This window comes from Diachasmimorpha longicaudata, chromosome 3 (genome assembly GCF_034640455.1).
Source record: "Diachasmimorpha longicaudata isolate KC_UGA_2023 chromosome 3, iyDiaLong2, whole genome shotgun sequence".
Lineage (NCBI taxonomy): Eukaryota > Metazoa > Arthropoda > Insecta > Hymenoptera > Braconidae > Diachasmimorpha > Diachasmimorpha longicaudata.
In genome coordinates, this window is record NC_087227.1 from 4,432,637 (window position 1) to 4,453,598 (window position 20,962).

The following is a 20,962-nucleotide window of genomic DNA, read 5'->3' on the forward strand; positions in this document are numbered from 1 at the left end:
TGATAACCTCGTGAACATGTGATGCTATTCCATAACGATTCGTATCTCGACTCGAGAAATACAATTGCCGGCAGCTAGTGAGGTCTCTGGTGGGGGTAGCTATGAAGATATAGCAGGACCTTTGGTAAGACGAGTGAAATTGTTTTATTTAAGATGATGGATAAAAGAACGAGAGCTCAATGTATAACCTATAATTTCTTGTGGAACAACAAATTTTTCAGGGTTACATTTATTCCTAGAAAGATTCTTCGGTTTATTTACAGACAATTCGTCTTTAATGTGGCCCATCACTGGGATTAGAAGAGGTTATGGTGGAGGTCAGCGCCAAATTTTTATTACTTTTTTGTACAGCCGATGTTACAGTAGATCTACTCTTAAATCGGTATTTTACCGACTGCATACGCTCCTTCGGAACATTTTCATTTTCAGAAAAGTGGATAAAGACATTCAAAGAAATTTGAAATCAGGTCAGACGACGGGTGAAAGTAAAGGCTAAATCTAGAGCCAGTTCAGTTCGAGGAATGGTAATTTGTTTATAAATCATTTCTTCGAAAAACCTCCAAAACTAAGCAAATTATTCTGTTCTTTTTCTTTTCTTTTTTAGCGTGATTGGATATGTTGGAATGAATTGGGAATTGGAAAGTGAATCCTTCAACAAATCCAAGAAGTAATATTAAAAATGAGCTTAATGGACCCAGCATTTTCAGAATTATTAAATTTTCGCTGGAAAAGGATTATGTGGAGTATGTGAAAATTGACTGGACCAAACTCGTTTGTTTATATCCGGAAATTTCCGTCTTCATGTCCTCTATCATAATCAATTGAAACCCACATATTCACTAATAAATTTAATATATGGTTTGCCAATCACATCTGCAAACTGTTTACTCATAAAAGCTCCTGTACAATTAGATTTATAGGTTATTCAAACCCCTCATTTATCCATAAAAAAGGTTCTTGACACAGATATAACTGTATTCCTCCCTCATCTTTATTTATAATATATTATATTTATCAAGCTCATCTCGAAACGAAATTGAAGTATCACGAGTGAGCAGAACTAAAATAAACCAGTCATCATATGCCTCTGTTTCTATTCCCAGCAGCTGACAAATTTCAAGCAATCTAGTTCAGTTTAGCAGTGGCTGTGAATCGCGGAAGCTCTCAAAGGGGCTTTTAACGTCAAACTTACCCTGGCATACGTCAAATTAACGAAATCATTGCGGGGGAATGATGAGACTAATCTCTCTGATGACTTCTTATGGTCTCATTGTCCCACCTGCAGGGAGAGGATGGATGAGCCACGTCTACTGGACTGTCTTCATCCCATTTGCACCAGCTGTGTCGAGGCACTTCGCAATGGAGGTACACTATCACTGATAAATGTCCAAGGGCCCTCTTCGAGAGGATCATGTGACTAAAATGACTTCTGTAATGACAGCCAACGTGATTTTTCTGGTTTTTATGGGCCCCAATTTCCGACATCTGGGCATCATAATTGCATGTCGGCGTTTGAAGTTTATCAAAATCAAGAAATTATTCTGTCTGTCATTAGAAAAATCAATTTGATCACGTGACCCCACTGGAAGACTCCCCTTAATACAAGAAAGACAACGAATGGGGGATGCAGATTGGCCAGGGGAGGAGAGTGCAAAGGGCTGCATCATATGTGAACATCCTCTACCGGGGGTTTTGTCACCAATGCCACCCCCTCACTACCCTCTTCAGCATCGCTTGCTGATGAATGCTGTCGGGAGAAGGAGAATCCAGTGCTTCTGTGACACCTGTCGTGGTGACGTTGAGGCGAGTGAATGATCATTTAAAATAAAATTAGTGGTGATGGTTTTGGTAGAGGACAATGGAGCTTCAAATCTTCGACATCAAATGATCGCGAAGATTTAGAGGAGCTGTACCCTCGGGTCGGCTTGAAGGGAGATCTCCCGAGACTCTACTTCCACAGTCCTTCATAACCTAGAAATAAAAAATGTCATGTTTTAACTAGTCTATTTTTTAGCAGTAGTTTCATCTGCTGAAATATTCAATTCTGGAGTCTTCTGTTAATGGCATATTACCAATTTCGATAGGTATTCGGGCGAAAATCTCAAAAAAGGGAAAAATTAGGGTGGGTAAGATGGCACTGGGATAATGGTATTGGATGCGATCAGGCGAAAAAAAATGATGTGAAAACAAATCTGTTTTGGGTTGGCAAAGAAGAATTGCCTGAATGTTATTGTGGCGTTCTGTAGCGCAGTTATGCTGGAACTTATCGGGTTTGTAAGGTCCGATGTGACTTTTGATAGTCTCACTACAAGGACACGAGAACTGCCAAGCTACCGTATATTCACTTGGCTAGTTCGGGGGTTTTGGTGATAAAGATGAATGCAGGGTTTCCTTTGAATGAATAATGCGGTGAGCCACTTTAACCACTGTTTAATAACACAAACACTTGTTCTAATCTATACTAGTCTTACAAAATATCCTTAGTCTTCAATATGTATATTTGATCGACTTGACAGCTTGGCTAGGACTTGCTAATGTTTCACGATGTGAATGTTACGACTCGTGGGTCTGTTGGTAGAAGGTACCTTCCCTTTTTCTGTCAGGAAAATGAGAGAGGAGGGAAAAGGAAGTCTCCAATTATCGTTTGCTAGGCAGGGTACGGCGGGTAAGTAGCTATGGAGAAAAAAGGGGAAAACGCCTAGGTGCGCGTGGAGGGCGAGTGGTGCACACGATGAAACGATGCATCCGGGGAAAAGAGTAAAAAAAATGGGGAATTTCTCCAGTCAAGAATCCCCTTTCAATAAAAAAGATTTTTGTTGAAATTCCCCCGAACGTGTATATCTCATCTGTGCCTAGCCAAAGGTTTCAATCACGACGAAATGATTAAAAGATTGCATACGCATTTCTACGAATATATTGCGACGCAACAGTTATCGATGAAATCTGCAGGTGAAAATGACTTACAGATATGGGAAGTCTCATCGATGAGGCAGATTTAGTCAAGAATAATTTTGCGACTCCTTTACTTTGCTCCTCTTGGCCTTACATTTTGGTCCATCAATTGTGCACCCTTATACTCTCTACTGAAGGTCTATAGGAGGGACACAGAGGGTTTCAGTGAATCCTCTTTGGTCGAGACTTGCAGAAATTTGAGGGCCGAGTGCGGTCAGTTGATGAATTACTTGGGGGGAGGGTAACTGATGATAAAAGCAAGTTCATAGCTGATTTTGAAATCATCTTCGTCAGCCCTCTAAAAAGTGACACCACACTAACCATTCGAAAGACACAAATTTAGGTCAATGCAATTTCGGTCTGATTACAATTGGAAGGAACGCCTGCTACGGTTCAATGAATAGATTACAATGTGACTTTTTGTTTTGCGGAAGATGTAGTGAATTATCCGTTTTTTCGGAGATAATTTTAGAATAAGCTATTCGATAGATTAGGGTTTCAAGCCATAATATACATTGAAGCATTGAGTTTTCGGTATCCTGATTGGATCGCCAATTCAGAGTCGGGGGATGTGGCCTCAAGCCACGGATACACTCCTGTTGAATATTTTCAGTTGTCAAATTTACCAACTAATTGCAATGAGTATTGATATTCTTCAAAATATTTTATTCCTATTAATAAATAATAGAACTTGTTTTTCAAACGACGGATCATTTTTTAGAAGTGTAACAAATTCTTGAACTTTTTTACCTCTGAAGATCAAAAATTCAGATTTTAATCTTTAACTTTATTTGAAAAAAGGCTAATCTCCACTGTTCCACGTGTTTGCGGAATTTTTGCGACCTCTGTGCCCAGGGACACCGTCAAGTTTATCATTCTGAGAATAGATCTCACGATATCATTCCTCTCTGGCAAGCGAGAAGGTTCAGGAGGACAACAGTCTGTCTTGAGCACCCTGGATACCCTCTCAGATTTTTCTGCATCGCTTGTCAACAGGTTTGAGTTTATATTCACTCTCGATCACTTATCCTTGGCCACATTCGGCATTTCCCCTTCTTTTAGCTGAGCAAATTTCACCTTCATCCATCTCCAGGAGGTGATGTTCAGGGTCAATACATTGTGGCCCTAAAAAATATTAACAACTTGAGTGGGAAATTTGCTTGAAAATTACATCGAAAATGTGGACATTTGTTATCTTTTAACCTGTACCAAAATGCTTGAAACTTTGCAAATCCTTCAAAAATTATCTCCAGGAAGCGATGATGAAAGTCCTAAGTACTTCGATCCTATAAAATACTAATCACTTGAAGTAGAAAATTTGCTTGACAATTACTAAGAAGCAGTGAAAAATAACAAAATTCCAGTAATTTTTCTAATTTTCAAACAAATGTCCAACTCATATTCTTCATTCACACTCCAACAAATGACATTACAAATGAAACAACAAATGAAAATTAACGCACTTTGAGGTCAAAAGTACGAATAATTAGACCTCAATAAATAATCGCTTAATCCACTAATTAAATAATCAATTAAATGACAAGAATAATCCATTTATGTCAAATATTTACTGTCCAATGGGCCAGGTCACCTGCAGTGAGTGCATGTGGCGTGGAAGACATCGGGGTCACGCCAGTGAAGGCCACCGGGAGTCTGCCAAATCAGCTGCGACCCTCTTGTTAAATAGTTTGAAAAGTGCTCGAGTCCTCCTGGACAAGCTTCTCCTGAGATACTCATCAAAATCTTTCACGAATTATTCCCCCAGATTTTCATCCCTCACGTATGTCCTCGCATATCAACGTCCATTGAGCATCACCACAATTCCATTTTACCCCACATTATTTTTTTTCCTTCGTAGAGCCTCAAGAATCGATCAAGAATATTTCTACGCTAAACAAGCCCGAGCGAGAGTCGAAGAATTCCTACGTCTACGAAAGGCCCGAAATTTATTGGATGCAATATCTCTTACCGAGCAATTACTCGCTGAAGGCTCGGATGCAGAAATCCTCAGTCTCAGCAGAATTATTCTGAAGAGATTTCACAAATTAGGGGTGAATATTCGACCTAAAAGCGTTATGAACGGTGAGTCAGATGAAAAATATCTAGAGCTTGAGTTTTAACCATTAATTTTATTTTAGAACACATGCAGCATAATTTCACACACATGGGGATCTTTCATTGCTGTACATTTTGCTCCAGTGGTGGAAGGAAGGAGGCGACGTGTGCCTGTCAGGGAACAATGCCTGGTAACTCGATTAAATTATTGACAAAAAAAGTATAATTAGACGTAGAACCATTACATTTCATGCCTGAGTCAGAGTCAGAGAAGAAATCACTGTCCCCTGCGTGAAGCTGCAAATCACGAAAATATGACTTGTACGGGCTCACGATGAGATAATTAAGGTGCATACCTTGCCAGGAAACTCTCCCCCACGTGCTTGATATCCTTGTCTTCGGCTCATAAGCCCCCCTGGACGATCACTCGATCGTGAGATTTTATTGAAGACTCAATCAAGTATTAGTCGATCTCTGCTCAATTGATCGTCTGAGGATCGACTTCACTATCTCATATATAAAATTCTCGTGTCACAGTTTTTGTTGCCATACTCCTCCGAAACGGCTTGACCGAGTTTGATGAAATTTTTTGTGCTTATCCGGTATCTATGAGAATCGGCCAACATCTATTTTTCATCCCCCTAAATGCTAGGGGTAGTCCAGCCCTAAATTTTTTTTTTATTTTTTAGACAAAATTTTTAATTTCTATTTTTTTTATGATACAACATACAAAAATACATACAATCCTCAATTTTCACCCTTCTACGATCAACTCTTATTTTTTAATAGCCATTTTAGTAATTTAATCATTTTTCCTCTCCGGTCGAAAACTGATCAATCGTCATTTAATTAGTTATCCCCGCCAGATGTCTACAGGTGTCACTTCTGATCCAGTAAACAGCACGGAGTAGGGATGAGAACGAAATTACTAGGAAATTATTTATATGGCAAAACAACGTTTGCCGGGTCAGCTAGTGTAATTATAAAAACAACTATTTAAGGTGATGATTTTCGGAATTAACATCCTGCCAAAATTCTAAGGTCACCCCCCCCCCCCTGCCTGCACGCCCCGGGGCTGAAGATCGACTAACAATCGAATAGCAATCGATCGTTGACTGGGGATCGACCAGCCATCGACTGATAATCGAGTAGCAGTCGAATACCCATCGAGCAGCACTCGACCATCTATTGATTGATCATCACTTAGTCATCGATTAACGATTTTCTTTTTATTTATTACATCCGAGCCATTTGGCTTATTCTGTTAAATCAATTAACGATCGACAGTTCATTGACGAAGGGCTCAAGTCGTTGCCCAATCGAGTAGTTATTGAGTTTTCTGCGAGGGCAGTGATTTGCGTGAGGGATGAGGTAGATTTTCCAGGCGGCGGTTAAAAAAAATATTTTATTTAGTTATGATCAGTCGAATGAAGTCGATATGGCGTCATTGGGACTTGGGTAGAAGCTAGGGTCACTGCAACAGTGAATGAGTATATGAATTTGGTTTTGGATTTCAAAAATATAACTAATTTTGTGATCTAAATTAATGAAATAATTAAAATATATTTTGCATATGTAGACGAATTTTTTTGTGTAAAAAAATATGAAAATCCTGATTCTAATATCACAAAATTTCTATTTAGTTTATAAGAAAATTTTGTCTATAAAAAAACAAAATGGCGTAATATTTAGGTCTATTCTGCCTATACTTTCCACTAATCGATCATCAAATAATCGATTATCACTATGAAATAATCAATTATCACCATGTTCGATACATGAGCAACGTTTGTCTCAGTTACGAGTTCCCTTGTCCACTAATCGGTTACCTTCATGAGGTAACCATGTTCGATATATGAGCAATGTCTTTTTTAGTTATGTCATGAATAGATTCATTTATTTCCACAAATGATTTTGCTCATTAACTGGCGTTTTCGTAATTTTCTGTTCTTCAATTTCATTTTTTATATGTTTTAACTTGATATTTTCTGATCGAATAATTTTTATCGCTAAAACAATGTATTCACTCCATTGATTAACCCTTAGCGCTCCGTTGGCTCCGCTACGGAGCCAACCGTCATTCCGCTGCGAAAATGTGCCGGAGTCGCCGGTAGGCAGGGGTACAAAAACGTGCGGAGCGCTAAGGGTTAACACCAAAATTAATCAAATTCAAATGCAAAACCAATGGAATCTGCCAGTTACTTTGAAAAAAGCGAATCGTTTATTTGTTCATTCATTAGCCCACCCTATTCTGAAAAAAATCGAAAAGATTTTTTGGATAACACAGCCGCCTGGTAACTCTGGGAAAAGTTGATCTGCTATCTCAGACTCAACATGACGCCATGTAGTATCTTCCAAATAATTTAAGGGGTTATTCTCATGTGAACGCCTATATTTTACCACTTTTTCGGAATTTTTTTTTTATGCGACAACAAACTTCAATCATGTTGATTTTTCAATATATTTTTATTTGTACTTTGAACTATAGGAAAAAAATTTTTTTTTCGTTTTCACATTTTTAACATATATTTTTTTTAAGTCAAAGTAGTCCCCAACAAAAAAAGGTAGTTCACTGGTCAAGGTGATAGCGGCTGTTCATGTTGTCTGAACTAAAAAAATTGAATGGATTATTATTCAGTAGATCTGTGGCTATCGTCCCTACCAAATATAATCAATTTCATTAAAAACAAAAAAAAATATCGAACTTCAAAAAAAAAATCACGAAAATCTCGTTCTTTTTCGTTACAAATCGTTTAAAAAAAATATGAAGATATTGTCGAAAATAAACAATTGTGGCAGGGACGATAACTATAAATAAGTAGAAGAACATATGTAAATTTTAAAGCAATCGGTTGAATACTTTTTCTTGTAGGACCTTGACCGTTTCAGAAAATGATGATTCGAGAAAAACGCGTTTAAAGTTTAAAGCCTGGTAGACAATCGCTTACGACACGTCGGCGACTATGAGCTGTAACTTATCAAATACTATGAATTTCCGTCTGAATTTTTCACAGCATGTTTTCAATAGGTTTTACTGTCAAAATATAAAAAAAAAATCGATTTTTTGAAGTGCTCACATGAGAATAACCCCTTAAGGCCCCGTTGGAGAACCTGAACTATCTGGAATGGATTGTTTCTCTTTTTATACTTTCTTATCTTATTATATCATGTGAAACTTTGGTGCAGTGCTGCATCAAGCAGAAATGTACAGACAAAATGAAAATATCCTGACAAAAAACTAAAAATCTAGAACCTGAGCTTTTTCATTAATATATTAGGATAAATGCAATAAATGCAAATTCGATATTGCCTGATTTAGAGAAGAAGAGGGGAGAGGGGTAAATGACTTCCTAAGGAGGAATCTTTTAAAATATTGTTCTCCGCCAAATTATTAAATGTTTTAGAAATTCTTCACTTACCCTAATCTTACCATAAAATGCTCAGATCCCTGGAAATTGGAAAAATTTAATTGACGTGGTTATCACCCGTCACTTTGCAATTCACCAGACAGCAACCTAAATTTAGTCACCCCTTCCCTTATTTCACAATAAAGTGACAATTAATTACAATCTCAAGTAAAATTTTCTAATTTCCAGGGTTGTAAGCATTTTATGGTAACACTATGGTAATTAAAACATTATTAAAAATGTTTAAAGAATTTTCAGAGAACAATATTGTAATATCCGACGAAGAATAAAGACGACACAGGTTGGTAAACGTTTGGGGCGGTTTATTAGTTACAAGGAGTATTACGATGCGTCATGTAAGAGCTCCGAAGAGAGACACACAGAAGACTAACGTAATCCAAAAGACACTCGTTCTTCTGACCAAGTTCAGGTCATAGACAAAGGAATGATATTCGAAGGGGGACACGTAACAATATTTTACAATTGGCCACGTGTTGATTACAGAATGCTTTAAATTGTGAATATTTCCCTTTCACCCTCTCCCCTCCGTGACAGCCAATCGCCACCTAGAGAAAAGTTTTCTAATTCCCAGGGTTCTACGCATTATAGAGTAACACTATTAATATTTAAAAAATTGCTAAAAATAATTGATAATTTTTCAGGGAACGATATTTTAAAATAATCCTCCTTGAACCCTCAGGAAGTCATTTACCCCTCTCTACCCTCCTCCACCAAATTAGGCATTATCGACTTTGCATTTACTGTGATCATTCTAAGATATAAATTAAAAAGGACCATGTCTTGTATTTTTAGTTTTCTTTCTTCCTTTTTTTTGAAGCGTACGTTCCTTTTTTCTATCCATCTGCTTGACGTAACACTCCACCCAAGTTGCAAATAAAATGTAAAAACAAAAAATATTTATTGCAGATAGTTCAGTGTAACCAACCGGTCCTTAATTCCTCCATATCGGTTCTCAATTCTCTCTACAGATTAATAATACCCACATAATTACTCTGATTTCATATGAAGGAGGATACGCAGGCTGTGGACACGGACATCACGGCCACCCTGGGGCCGCCCATTGGTCCTGTTGCGGAACAACAACTCGTCACAGTGTCTGTCCCCAATGGCATCCTCCTTCCTATCGAATTAACCTCTAAAAGCTCTGAACTCCTCACTTGACCATTAACCAATGACTCCATAATGGCGTCCAATTAAAGTCCCACGTTATATTTTTTATACTCTTTATTCTAAACCTGAGAATGCTAATTTATCTACTGCAAAACGAAAAATAAATCCCCAAAAAAAATGGTTTGAATAATTAAATTATGGACCTGTCGTCTCGACATTTTGGCAAAGTTTCATAAGACGTTTGATATGCTCATCATCAGAAACCCCATGATTCATCTTCACCAAGTGAGACTTGAGGGTGGAAACCTGTTGATCCCTTCTGCCAGTGATTTTCATCTTGATCTCTAATGGATCCACCCATATGGTAGTCCCCAAAACCAATTGTACTCTGCCTCGATAAAATTTAATTGGCGATCGATTATCCTCTATCCACTTCTTCACACAGTTCATAGCAGACCAACTCCACTCCTCCTCATCATCATAAGGCATGATATTGCTCAAGAATATCTCGACGATGTGTGCAGCTGCAGCTCTCAACTCCTCCGATAATTCTAACAGACCAGAAACCACAACATCACGATATTCCAGACCTGTGTCGATGCACTTGAGATCCACGTACTTCGGTCGATCATCCGCATCCCTCTGGACAATATTAAGAATGGAGACCCTCTCATAATGTCCCTCATCACGTTTAAATCCATAAATTCCCCCGACGTAAATATTTCTATCCCTTATCCTGTTACCCTGAACAGCGAAGTACTGATTCACTCTGGCAACAATGGCCACATGTTCATGATCCCCAAACTTGGAGACTTGTCCCTGGAAGTCCATTCTCTCCAGAATTCTACCAGAAAAATGTGTGGCTGTGTGAACATACGTCAAGAGTAATTTTACAGTATCACCTTCCTCGACTGGAATTTTCGATTGATCAACATCCGGCAGGACCCAGTGTCTGTAGGGACAGTTAAATTTACTGGAGCAGTAACCAAAAGCCTTCACGTTATCACAAATGGAAAAATTCTCTTTCTTTCTGTCCAGAGACCTCACAATTTTATCAGCAGCTTCCAGTTGATTCTTCGTCAATTTCACTCCTGATCGCTCCATTAAATCCAAAACTCCTCTGAGCTGGAGATCATTAGTTTCATCCAGAATGATCGTCACTTCCATAGCTTTTTGTCTGCACTTCAAGTTAGAAATCAATGACGAGAATCGAAAGTTAAATATCGATTTTGTTGTGGTAGCAATGGTATAATGAATCAGCCATTCAGCATCGGAGATACGTAAATCGAACAGAACACTGTCAGTGCAGATTAGCACAGGATATAATCCGGAAATAGCTAAATTCCAGTGATCCTTGATCGAGTGGATCTCATCAATGTGTGATTTACCATCAGCATATAGAATGTTACATTGTCCAGCTATTCGTTTCTTCAATTTTGCAGCTTCTCTTCTACTTCGACAGACAACTAGTGTCTTCACAGCTCGATAACGATCCCCCAAGAGCTCCACCAACTGATCAGGTTTATCAGCAATTCGAATCTGTCGTAATTTTGGTTGTACACCGCAGGATATGACGGCATCAGGATGAGAGCCAATACAGATGTAAGGATCACTGAATATTTCAGTGAATTTACCAAGAACCGTTGACCATTGCTCAGCAACAGCAATCAATTGTACAGTGAAGCCTTTCAAATTTTCACATTTTCGTTTGACAACACAGGTTTCCTTCAGGACATTTATCAACTCTGTCTTCTGTTTCTGTAGAATGATGTCGAGTTGATCAAAAATAATGTGTCGAATGTAGTCGAGATTCAGGACCTTGCGATAATGATCGTTGGATAAATATCTGTCGAGATAAGCTGGTGTTGATATAAATATGTGACAACCATTGTATAGTTTAGCTGTCAGAGATCTGTAATCAACACCATTGAAGCCAGAGACAATTAAAATATCCGCATTATGAGCCAGAATCCTGGAGAATATGTCGTGGGCATTTTTAGCAGCATTCGTGGAGCTACAGAGAACCAGAACAAGTGGATAATTATCCTCTTGTTGATCCTTCATGGCTAGAACTAAATTTGATATCGGTACAACGTAGCCAACGGTTTTTCCTGTTCTTTTGGGACTTACAGCAAGAACATCGCAGCACTTGGAGACTGCTGGCCACATGAAAGAGGGCATTTTCCAGATTCTTTTCATCTCCATTTCCTCCAAGGCTGCGTAAATCGTGATGGAAAAATTTGCTTCACCTATTGATGTCAGTCGTTGGCATTTTCTCGTGTTGCTGATAAATACTTCTTGATAGGATTCCTTGTCAGACGTTGATAAAGAAGTGTCAAAATAACAGATGCTGTTATCGTCAGAGAGAGCAGTTTTCTTTGATTCCACGCTGGGAACGTCGTTTACCTCGATCATTGGTGATTCCAAAATCACACTCTCCTTGTCATTAACTTCGTCCTTGGGTTGATGGGACTCTAGCTCTCGTATTGCTGCGTAATCCTCGTTCCTCAAGTGAACACCAAAATTTGAGTGAACGAGTGTGTACCTCAGTGGCACCACTTCCTCATCAATAATGAGGTAAATTTCTCCACATTTTTTACCACCAGAGTCAGCAATGTGATCAAAATAAATCTTCGATGCTCCAGCTATCAAACATCTCGTGACATGAATAGCATCTGGACTCCATTTCTTCTGAATGACCATGTCGTACTTCTTTTTGTTGTTGTTTCCTGGGTAACAGTCGATGAGTCCTGGCACGATGTGGTAGAGAGCAATGGGGAAAGCGAGGTAATCCTCGGATAGTGAATTAGGTGGAACTGTGATAAACTCATTTCGAGAGAGAGACACCGTGACTCCATGATCTGGTAATGATATTTGGTATTGAGATGTTGTCTCTGTGTAATTTTCGACGACACCACGACACCACCAGGCTGGCAACTCTGCTTTTGTTCCCAGTTGTCCTTGGACCAATGTGAGGGCACCATTTTCCGGAGGATCTACCACATTTTTAGAGTATTTTTTCGCTAGTCCAGCTAGTTTACGAGATATTTGGTCGAGTTGCTGGCTTCGATTATTTACAGTACCCACTATTATGTGGTGGGGATTCACTACATTGAATACAAGTATTTCTTCAGCGGTTGATGGCAATTCACCGGGTTCTTCTGTTGGCAGAGAATAGTGAGGTGAGTCAGGTGAGGTTCAAGGATTAATTCAATAGCGAATGGGTAGAAAAGTTCAAGTCGATCTTCTGTTGATGCACCTCATAAATAACCGGTTGTGAGGGGTCTTCCAGAGAGGTCATGTGAGCAAATTGACTTTTCTAATTAAAGACAAAATAAAGTTTTGAATTTTATTGAAGCCAAGTTCTGACTTCCAGTTATGGAACAAGTAATTTTGTCACATGAATCATTGGAAAATTGCCTCGAATTGATCAATTTTGGTGGGATAAGAGTGTTACCTAACCTTAAAATTCTTAAGAATTGATGGGCAATATCTAAAAAATATGGAAACTGCCGGAATTTTCGTGATTACTTTTTTTGCAGGGAAAAATAATTTCTACCGAAAAATATTCATTCTGGAGATCTCATGAGAATGTTAGATTTAGGCTGTAACGTGGATGTCGTGTAGAAAAGTGTAGATGTGCATATGTTGGCCAAAAAAAGTCAGGTAATAGACAAAAGTAATAGACAATGGTGTAATGAATACGAACGAAATTATGAGACGATTCCCATATCAGCTTCGTTAAGGACATTAACACTAATTTCTTCAAGTTCATTATAAAAAATTAATGAGTGACTGAAAGCTGATACTGATGTTTTGTTTTATTATAATTCAATTTTGTGGCAAATTTTTGGGAAAAAAATCGCCTTTAGTATTCTACTATTTCCATTTTGTTCAGATATTGATTTGGAGAAAAATATAACAGCAAAAGAATATGTACTTATCTGGTAAAAGTAAATAAATATTTTTAATATTTTTAATTTATTGGGACGATCTTTAAACAAAAACATTCACGTTTACGACTTCAACTATTTTACTTCTTCGCTAACGAATTAATGTCTGATCTGTTAAATTAGTTAAAGTGATTGACTGAATTATTCTCCTACGTAGAAAATTATCAGTGTCTTCCATAGTTATAACGCTCCAACTGCTTCAAATAGCCCACATTGAGAATAAATGCAAATTATCTTCTGTATATGAAAATTGTCCCCAGAACATTAGTCAACAACTGTTATCACTTGTAAGAAATTAAATCCATTCAGATGATTGGCAGTGAACACCGCAGACTTTTTCATTTAACGTCATCACTAAGAAGTGTTGATCTTCTCCTTTGATATTCCAATGATCAGTACTATTGTCTATTTTAAATGTTCATTCCAACTTGTAAGATTCATCATGAATGAAAACTGTCATGGCGTCATGAATTCTCACCAGTTTTTTTTACAAAAAAATGAAATTTAGAAATCCAATGGCGGATTCACATGAACAATTAAAGCTAGAGATGTAAATTGGCTTGATGTCAGGGCCGGCAAATTAACCACTGAAATATGGTTCCATCCCTAATAAATTCCATTCGCTTGTCTCCAGGGTTGGGTAAATCGAGTGCACTGAAATGTATATATACAATTCAGTGGTCTATCCTCTTTGTCCATACTAACCCTAGTAATGGCCCCGACAGTGAGAGGCACCACCATCTCCTCTGGCGGCGGACCATTAAAAAATTGTCTCTCTGTTCCTAATGAATATTAAGGAATAAAACCAACGTTGTTCGAAGGTCAATTAAATTCCCCCTCGATCGGACCCAGTTTCATCCCTTAATCTCGCAAAACAGAAGCCACGAAGAAAGTCGAGGGGCAGCAAAGGCTTTACTGCCGCACTTCGATTTTTTCCGTGGTTTTTAATTATTATATACCACAATTAAGAAGCGCAACTGAGCCTCATTGAGGAGAATTTAATTCTCCGTCGAACACCATTAGTTTCATTCCTTAATATTCGTTAGAAACGGAGATGCAATTTTTAATTAACTGGTGAATTTTCGGGGGCTTCACCGAGTCAAGAAAATCGACGGTGGCGTCTCTCACCGCCGGTGTCGTTACTAGTGTCGACGTGAGGCCACCTAACCCTCAACATATGAGCCTCTACTTAAGTCTATCGTCCTTGGTCTCCATAATAAATCCCCAAGTTTAACCTCATTTTGTCCAATCACTTCAATTTTGAAGTGACAGCTGTCAAGGTTCAGAAGTGTACTTATCAGTCAGAAATGAAGTGTCTAACTGCTACCTATCGGTTACTGAGCAACGAATGATCATCAGAAAATCATCATCATCAAAATAACAGAAAACTAGTCGTTCTAGAATTTCCGTGGTACACTTTCGGCTCAGCATCGAGTGCATCTGTACTTCATCAAGTTTTGTTTCAACACGAATACACGATAAAGGATGACAATGGGAGATGAAACACCAGTTACATCACTTGTCCTCCCTGTTATATTACGCCCAATACTCTCGAAGGTAAACGATTCAAATAAAACAAATTAGTTTTGATAAATAATTTGTCGTTGTTCACAGTTGGAGAGCCAAAATGTTGTCGCTGCCCAGACACTCAAGTCAGCCCTGTCCAAGGCGGAGAACAGTCACCCAGGGATCACTTACGATTTGATCCTCGGAATTGTCAGAAGAGCTGACCTGAGTCTCGACATGAATGCCAGTGTACTACGCCTCCAAGGAGTCGCATCAGATTGCGATGGTAAGTCACAGGATATAGGTTATGAAAATATTTGGCAATTGATAAGCAGGACAATTATACAGTTGAAAAATTATATTCTAGCTATTGAGTACCGCTCAGGTAGATCAGAAGATGCATTTCAGGAATTGAACCGTAAATCAACCGCACTGAAGCGAATATTGAGCAGAATTCCAGATGAAATAACAGATCGTAAAACATTCTTAGAAACTATCAAGTAAGTTTGTCGAGAAATTTATTCCATCATAAAATTTTTTTTACTGCAATAGAAAAGAGTTATTGTACATTACGAGTGAGAAAAAACTCCTTTTCTCACGAGGACCCACCGATTTTTTCTCATCGGAGAAAGTGCTCGGACAAAAGAAATTTTGGAAACCACTTGTATATACAAAGTGTATATACTGCATTGTACATATGGATTTCAGTTAATTTTAGGTGAAATATTAGAAAATATTGGGAAAAATTTTGACGCCGAAAATCGAACAGGATTTTTATTAATGATGGGATCATCTCTGGTGATTAGTAGACGTTATAATGACACCAAATAAATTAATTATATTTCATTATGGAGTTAAGTTGTACTCTAATATTATTAATGAAGGGAATAATGGGGTAATATGGCCATCCGGAGGAGAATGAACCCACGTTAGAAATCTTTTGTTGTTAATTCTTGAAATTTTTATATCTTGCAAGTGTCAATCGTTCGGAGAGTCACTAGGGAGAGGGTTAAAAGGTCACCAGGGTCCCTTGGGGAAAAGTCAAACGTTGGGAGGATCACTTAAAGGAGGATGAGACGTCCGGAGGGTCACTAGGGAGAGGGTTAAATGTTCTAAGGGGTAATGGGATAGTCGAAGGTCATAAGGGCTACTTGAGGGGGCGTCAAGCATTAGGGCAATCACTTAAAAGAGGATGAGGCGTCCGGGCGGCCACTAGGAAGAAGGTTAAATATTCTAAGGGTTAATGGGATGGTCGAAGGTCATAAGGGCCACTTGAGGGCGTGTCAAGTATTAGGACGATCCTTTAAAGGTGGATGAAGTATCCGGAGGGTCACCAGGGAGAGGGTTAAATGTTCTACGGGTTAATGGGCATAGCCAAAGGTCACGAGGGTCCTTTGGGGGGTGGGTTAGGCATTGAAGCGAACTTTTTTCACTTTACTGATCTAAAAGTCTGAAAATGATCATTTGGACAATACAACCTTGTACCACGTAGTACGTGACATAGTTACTGGGAGTTTTAGGAACTTTAAATTGTGTGAAAATAATTGTTAATAAGGTTTTAATTATTTCAGAGAGATCGCGAGTGCTATTAAGAAACTATTAGATGCTGTGAACGAGGTGACTGCATTTATACCAGGAATCGCTGGGAAACAGGCGCTGGATCAGAGGAAAAGGGAATTTGTTAAATACAGCAAACGGTTCAGCAATACATTGAAGGAGTATTTTAAAGAAGGACAGTAAGTGTCGAGGGAAAATTCTTGCGATACAATTTATCATCCAAACTGGAATATCTTATGAGCTGTTAATCCGGTTCAGCTGACCTTCGATGGGAATAAACTCTGTGCCAAGATTTTTAGGGAAAAACAGAAAACTAGAATTTCCGGAAAGTTTTGGATTTGTATTGGCCATCAAGTGCATCAATTTGTATTTCGTCGTTTTAGATCATTCTGCATAATTTCGAAGGAAAATTAGAGAATCGAGAAATCGAAGGAATTCAATGCTCCCATTGGGAAACAAAAGACCTTTGAAACTAGTGAATTTAGAGGGAATCGATGAGTCTTTGTCCGAAGATTTTTGCAGAGCAAAACTGCCAGAAAATTTCCAAATCTCAGAGTAAATAGTAATCACCGTTGAAATTTTTTGATTTTCAGAGCAAAAGCTGTGTTCATCAGTGCTCTCTTCCTGATCCGACAAACCAACATGATCATGATCACCGTAAAGAACAAATGCGAGTAAAATATTTTTTTTTATCGTCAACAGTTCAGTAAGTATTAAAATAAGATCAGTCAATTAAACTTCAGGTTGAAGTTTTTATGAATATTCCTGAATATCAGTCAGATAGTGAAATTACCATGACAATTTCCAGAATTCTGATTCCGATTGATCATTATTGTTTACTCCCACTAAAATTTCTTTTCTCGTCCAAATTCAGCTTCAGTTATCGAGTTTCTACGGTTTCCCTTGTCAATTTGTTGATTCTCTAATGAAAATAGAGGAAAATTTTTTTTTTCTGAGGAAAAAGAAATTTTCGTTGGACTCAAAATTGAGACGATTGTCCTCTGTCTACCCCTCGCTATCAAGATTCATCACATATTGTTTTCAAATTTTACTGCAAAAGCTTTAATATGTGGACGTTTCCGGAAAAGGTCTTCGTGCTGTGTACCCAGGATTTTTCTCCTGCAAAATTAGTCATCTTTACTTGTTTATAAATTAAATTTTCGAGGAAAATGGTGTGACAAAAATTTATTTCCGCTCAGAAAGAAATTATCATTTTTTATTTCATTAGAAAATCAACAAATTGACAATCAAAACCATAAAAACTCGATATTTAGCGCTAAGTCCATTCCAGAAAAGAAGTTTTCGTTGAACTTTATCCAGAAATTTTAAAGCTCTTCACTGGAGAAAAATGACGTTTAGCGAGAAAAAATTCAAAAAATCATGTTTTGTTAAGAACTTCTTGTTTAAAAAAATGTATTTTTCCAGACTAGCCATCATTAAACTGTCCAAATCAATCCCTAATTATTATGACCACGTTAAAATGCCTAATTATGCTGCATACGACATTAAATAATCTTCCAACGTTTCATAACTGGAGATCTTGATACGTGAAGTGCTTTGCAATGACCTTCGATGATAATGATGGTTAATGGAGTCTATTTAAAGTCCTATGTAGCATAATCATTTGATATGTCAACATAATAACATTCGGGGTGCGATAACTTGGTCACGACTGGTCTGCGAAAAATATTACCCTAAAAACCTAAAATTTCTTCTGATTGTTATCAATTTTTCCCTATCTCTATAATTCTGGAGTATTCGACAAACGTCAAAGATTGAGATAAATTAATTTGCATTGTGCCACACTCTACTGCTGAATCAACAAACTTCCTGTCCTCAGGAACAACAAATGATGGACAATTTACCGATGATAACTCATCGATCATTCTGACTCTCTGTAGTCAAAATCTTGTGGAGAATTTTTTCATCTTCTATTAATATTAACTGTTCAGGGTATATCAAATGAATTATTGATTTGTACTTTCTATTATTATGTCGTCATGTTATTACTCATTGTACTCTTTGTTTAAAAAATATATATAATATATCTATACGATAATAAAATGAAATAACGTTGAATAAAATTGTAAGAAACTTAATTATTATTTCATTCAAAAATGTTTCACAGTAAATTTTGGAATTTTTTATTGTGACAGCCATTAATACGATCCTATCCACTGGGTTACGCTCGTTTACTATCAGTTAATACTCTTACAATACTACCAATTCCATTGATATTGTATACTTTTTCGTGCCAAACGAGGAGGTGGGAACTGCTGTCCTTCGAGGGTATTTCAAAGCCACGATAAATGTACTTCATCAACACATCCATTAGATCTCTGTCCAGTTGTGCGAGGATTTCGTCCATTTGGTTGGATTTTATACTGAGCAGAACCTTCTGTGTCACGTTCCTCGCCTGGTCCTGGTTCATTAACATTGAACAAATGAAAAGGAAAAGTTAACAGACGATTTTATACACAACAACTATTTGGAATTCGAGATTTCTTGGAGGAAAATTTTGATGACCTTTTCGATTGACTTGGATGCACTGAGAGAAAAGTCTAGTAACATGGACTGATTATTTTCTATTTAAACACTCAATAGTTTGTGTTTTTCAATAATTTCAACGGAATAAGCCCTTGATGATAGGAAATATTTGAGCACTTTTAATGGAATCGTGTGATTAAATTGTATATTCAATCGTTGATTCTGAGGGCTCTCAAATAGTTATTTGAATTCATCGCATTCCCAATCTGAAAACTTATTGTAGGCGACGTCACCGGAATCGCATGCAATAAGATATTTTCAGTGGAATAATGACTCATTTTCAAACGAATATGTTATTATTATCATTCTACAGGGAACCCAATGGTAAAAGCGATGAAGATGTAAAATGTTGAAACAATGAAAGTCTATTTTCATATGAAAAAACATGCAGCCAACAAAATACATTCCCTCGAATTTGCGATACTTTTTCCTCAGTGTGGATTAAGGTAAAGGAATGCAATTAAATTCAATTAATTTAAGGTCGTTCCTGTACGACAGTCTCTGCAAAAAGTTTATGCAATCCGAAATAACCCAGATTAGAGTACAATCTTTTACCTAAATATAATAATAATAATATATTTTGAATAAATACACTTATTTACTTTCCGTTATATTCTTAATTATGTAAATTGGTGACCTTTCTGTAATTATTCCTTGAAGACAAAATGCTCAATCGATTCATTTTTGTTCTGTTCTATTCAATGTTATGACTTTTACCCTAAACAATTTTCGTTGATTTTAAAAAATTGGAATCCATGGCACTACATTCCAACAGGTGAAGAATTACCCAAACTTCAAAAATTTCTATCTCAAATTCAAAACTGTCAATGTTGAACAGCAAATGATCATTTAACAGCTTCTTAACATTAATCATCATAAAAATTCAACCAAAAGCTGTCGAGTAAGTATTCTACATCATTTTTCGTTTTTTTATCTTAAAATCCTCGAAATTCTGAAATTTTCCTCATTCGAAACAAAAAATCCCTTAATCTTCTGGAAAGATATGAGAAATTTTTAATCTCATACAGTTTTTTTTCTGAAGTATTTACCTCTAATTGCCTAATCCATCCCACAACAAAATTCGAATTTCCTTTGTCTTCTGAAAATTATTCCCTTCACTGTACATGAATTTCAAAATATTTACCTTCACTTGCTGATTTTTACAGTCTAATGGCGCGGATTTGAGGGCATAAATCAGTGCTTCCGAGTGTTTTCCTGTGTACCTTGATTAAGGGAAATACCTTCGACTGACAGCACCAAACACATATCGATTAACATTATTGGACATTTATCACCATTGAATTCATTGTTGAAAAAGGATATTGGCTAAGTAGTGACATAATTTCGTTTTCATCGGGGCCGGTTGGTCCTGTTGTTCCTCCATCCGCCTCCTCTTCCTTGAAATTGTTCTCACTAAATTCATCAACGTCAATTTTACGAAAACCTGTGCCCATATCCTTCTTATCGTCAATCCTCGACATTTTGGTTATTTACTTTTACCAATTTCAGGGTATCGCCACTCCTTTTGCTAACTACTGATTCATCCAGGAACTCATGCGCAGCTGACTGCGCATAAAGGAAAACGAACGAATGTAGTCCGTTAATTTCAGTGGTGGGGGACATCAAGGTGAATGGAAATCCATAGAGGGGGGGAGAATGACAATCAGATGGAAGAAAATGGACTAAAACACCGGGTGTACGTTTGGCCCACCAATGGCCGATTGTTTCCAACGAACACCTGTAATAATCAGGGAGAGATTTGGGAAATGATTGGCGTAACTTAACAACCAATAATTAATCTGTAATCGTTGAAAAATAATAGATCTTCTCCCTAACGATTCTAACAAAGAAAAA

The 20,962-nt window shown here is 37.5% G+C and overlaps 4 protein-coding genes across 9 annotated transcripts; 2 read left to right on the forward strand and 2 right to left on the reverse strand.

Annotated features, from left to right (window-relative positions):
• The first annotated feature begins 7 nt into the window (after positions 1-7).
• Positions 8-9,584, forward strand: LOC135159986 (E3 ubiquitin-protein ligase TRIM45). 5 transcript variants are annotated; one of them, XM_064116092.1, is made up of 11 exons: positions 8-124; positions 222-317; positions 430-524; positions 605-743; positions 1,104-1,365; positions 1,631-1,803; positions 3,754-3,948; positions 4,539-4,732; positions 4,811-5,034; positions 5,091-5,198; positions 9,444-9,584. In XM_064116092.1, the coding sequence occupies exons 5-11, from the start codon at positions 1,293-1,295 to the stop codon at positions 9,572-9,574; spliced, it is 1,098 nt and encodes a 365-aa protein (XP_063972162.1). In that variant the 5' UTR covers positions 8-124; positions 222-317; positions 430-524; positions 605-743; positions 1,104-1,292; the 3' UTR covers positions 9,575-9,584. The 5 variants fall into 5 exon arrangements, with proteins under 5 accessions (XP_063972162.1, XP_063972160.1, XP_063972163.1 ...); XM_064116091.1 differs by having other exon boundaries at positions 39-124; positions 264-317; XM_064116090.1 differs by having other exon boundaries at positions 222-524.
• A 152-nt stretch (positions 9,585-9,736) lies between these two features.
• On the reverse strand, positions 9,737-14,220 carry LOC135159975 (putative ATP-dependent RNA helicase TDRD12). The gene is made up of 2 exons (XM_064116063.1): positions 13,652-14,220; positions 9,737-12,706 (listed from the first exon to the last, which is right to left on the reverse strand). Exons 1-2 carry the CDS (start codon positions 13,674-13,676, stop codon positions 9,741-9,743), a joined length of 2,991 nt encoding a protein of 996 aa, XP_063972133.1. The 5' UTR covers positions 13,677-14,220; the 3' UTR covers positions 9,737-9,740.
• A 496-nt stretch (positions 14,221-14,716) lies between these two features.
• LOC135159992 (programmed cell death protein 10-A) lies at positions 14,717-18,655 on the forward strand. Of its 2 annotated transcripts, XM_064116103.1 has the most exons (6): positions 14,717-15,055; positions 15,113-15,290; positions 15,372-15,504; positions 16,576-16,740; positions 17,155-17,267; positions 18,402-18,655. In XM_064116103.1, the coding sequence occupies exons 1-5, from the start codon at positions 14,984-14,986 to the stop codon at positions 17,237-17,239; spliced, it is 633 nt and encodes a 210-aa protein (XP_063972173.1). In that variant the 5' UTR covers positions 14,717-14,983; the 3' UTR covers positions 17,240-17,267; positions 18,402-18,655. The 2 variants fall into 2 exon arrangements, with proteins under 2 accessions (XP_063972173.1, XP_063972172.1); XM_064116102.1 differs by having other exon boundaries at positions 17,155-18,655.
• On the reverse strand, positions 18,641-20,671 carry LOC135159997 (actin-related protein 2/3 complex subunit 5-C). Its single transcript, XM_064116109.1, has 3 exons — positions 20,431-20,671; positions 20,253-20,324; positions 18,641-18,983 (listed from the first exon to the last, which is right to left on the reverse strand). The coding sequence occupies exons 1-3, from the start codon at positions 20,587-20,589 to the stop codon at positions 18,744-18,746; spliced, it is 471 nt and encodes a 156-aa protein (XP_063972179.1). The 5' UTR covers positions 20,590-20,671; the 3' UTR covers positions 18,641-18,743.
• Positions 20,672-20,962: the final 291 nt, after the last annotated feature.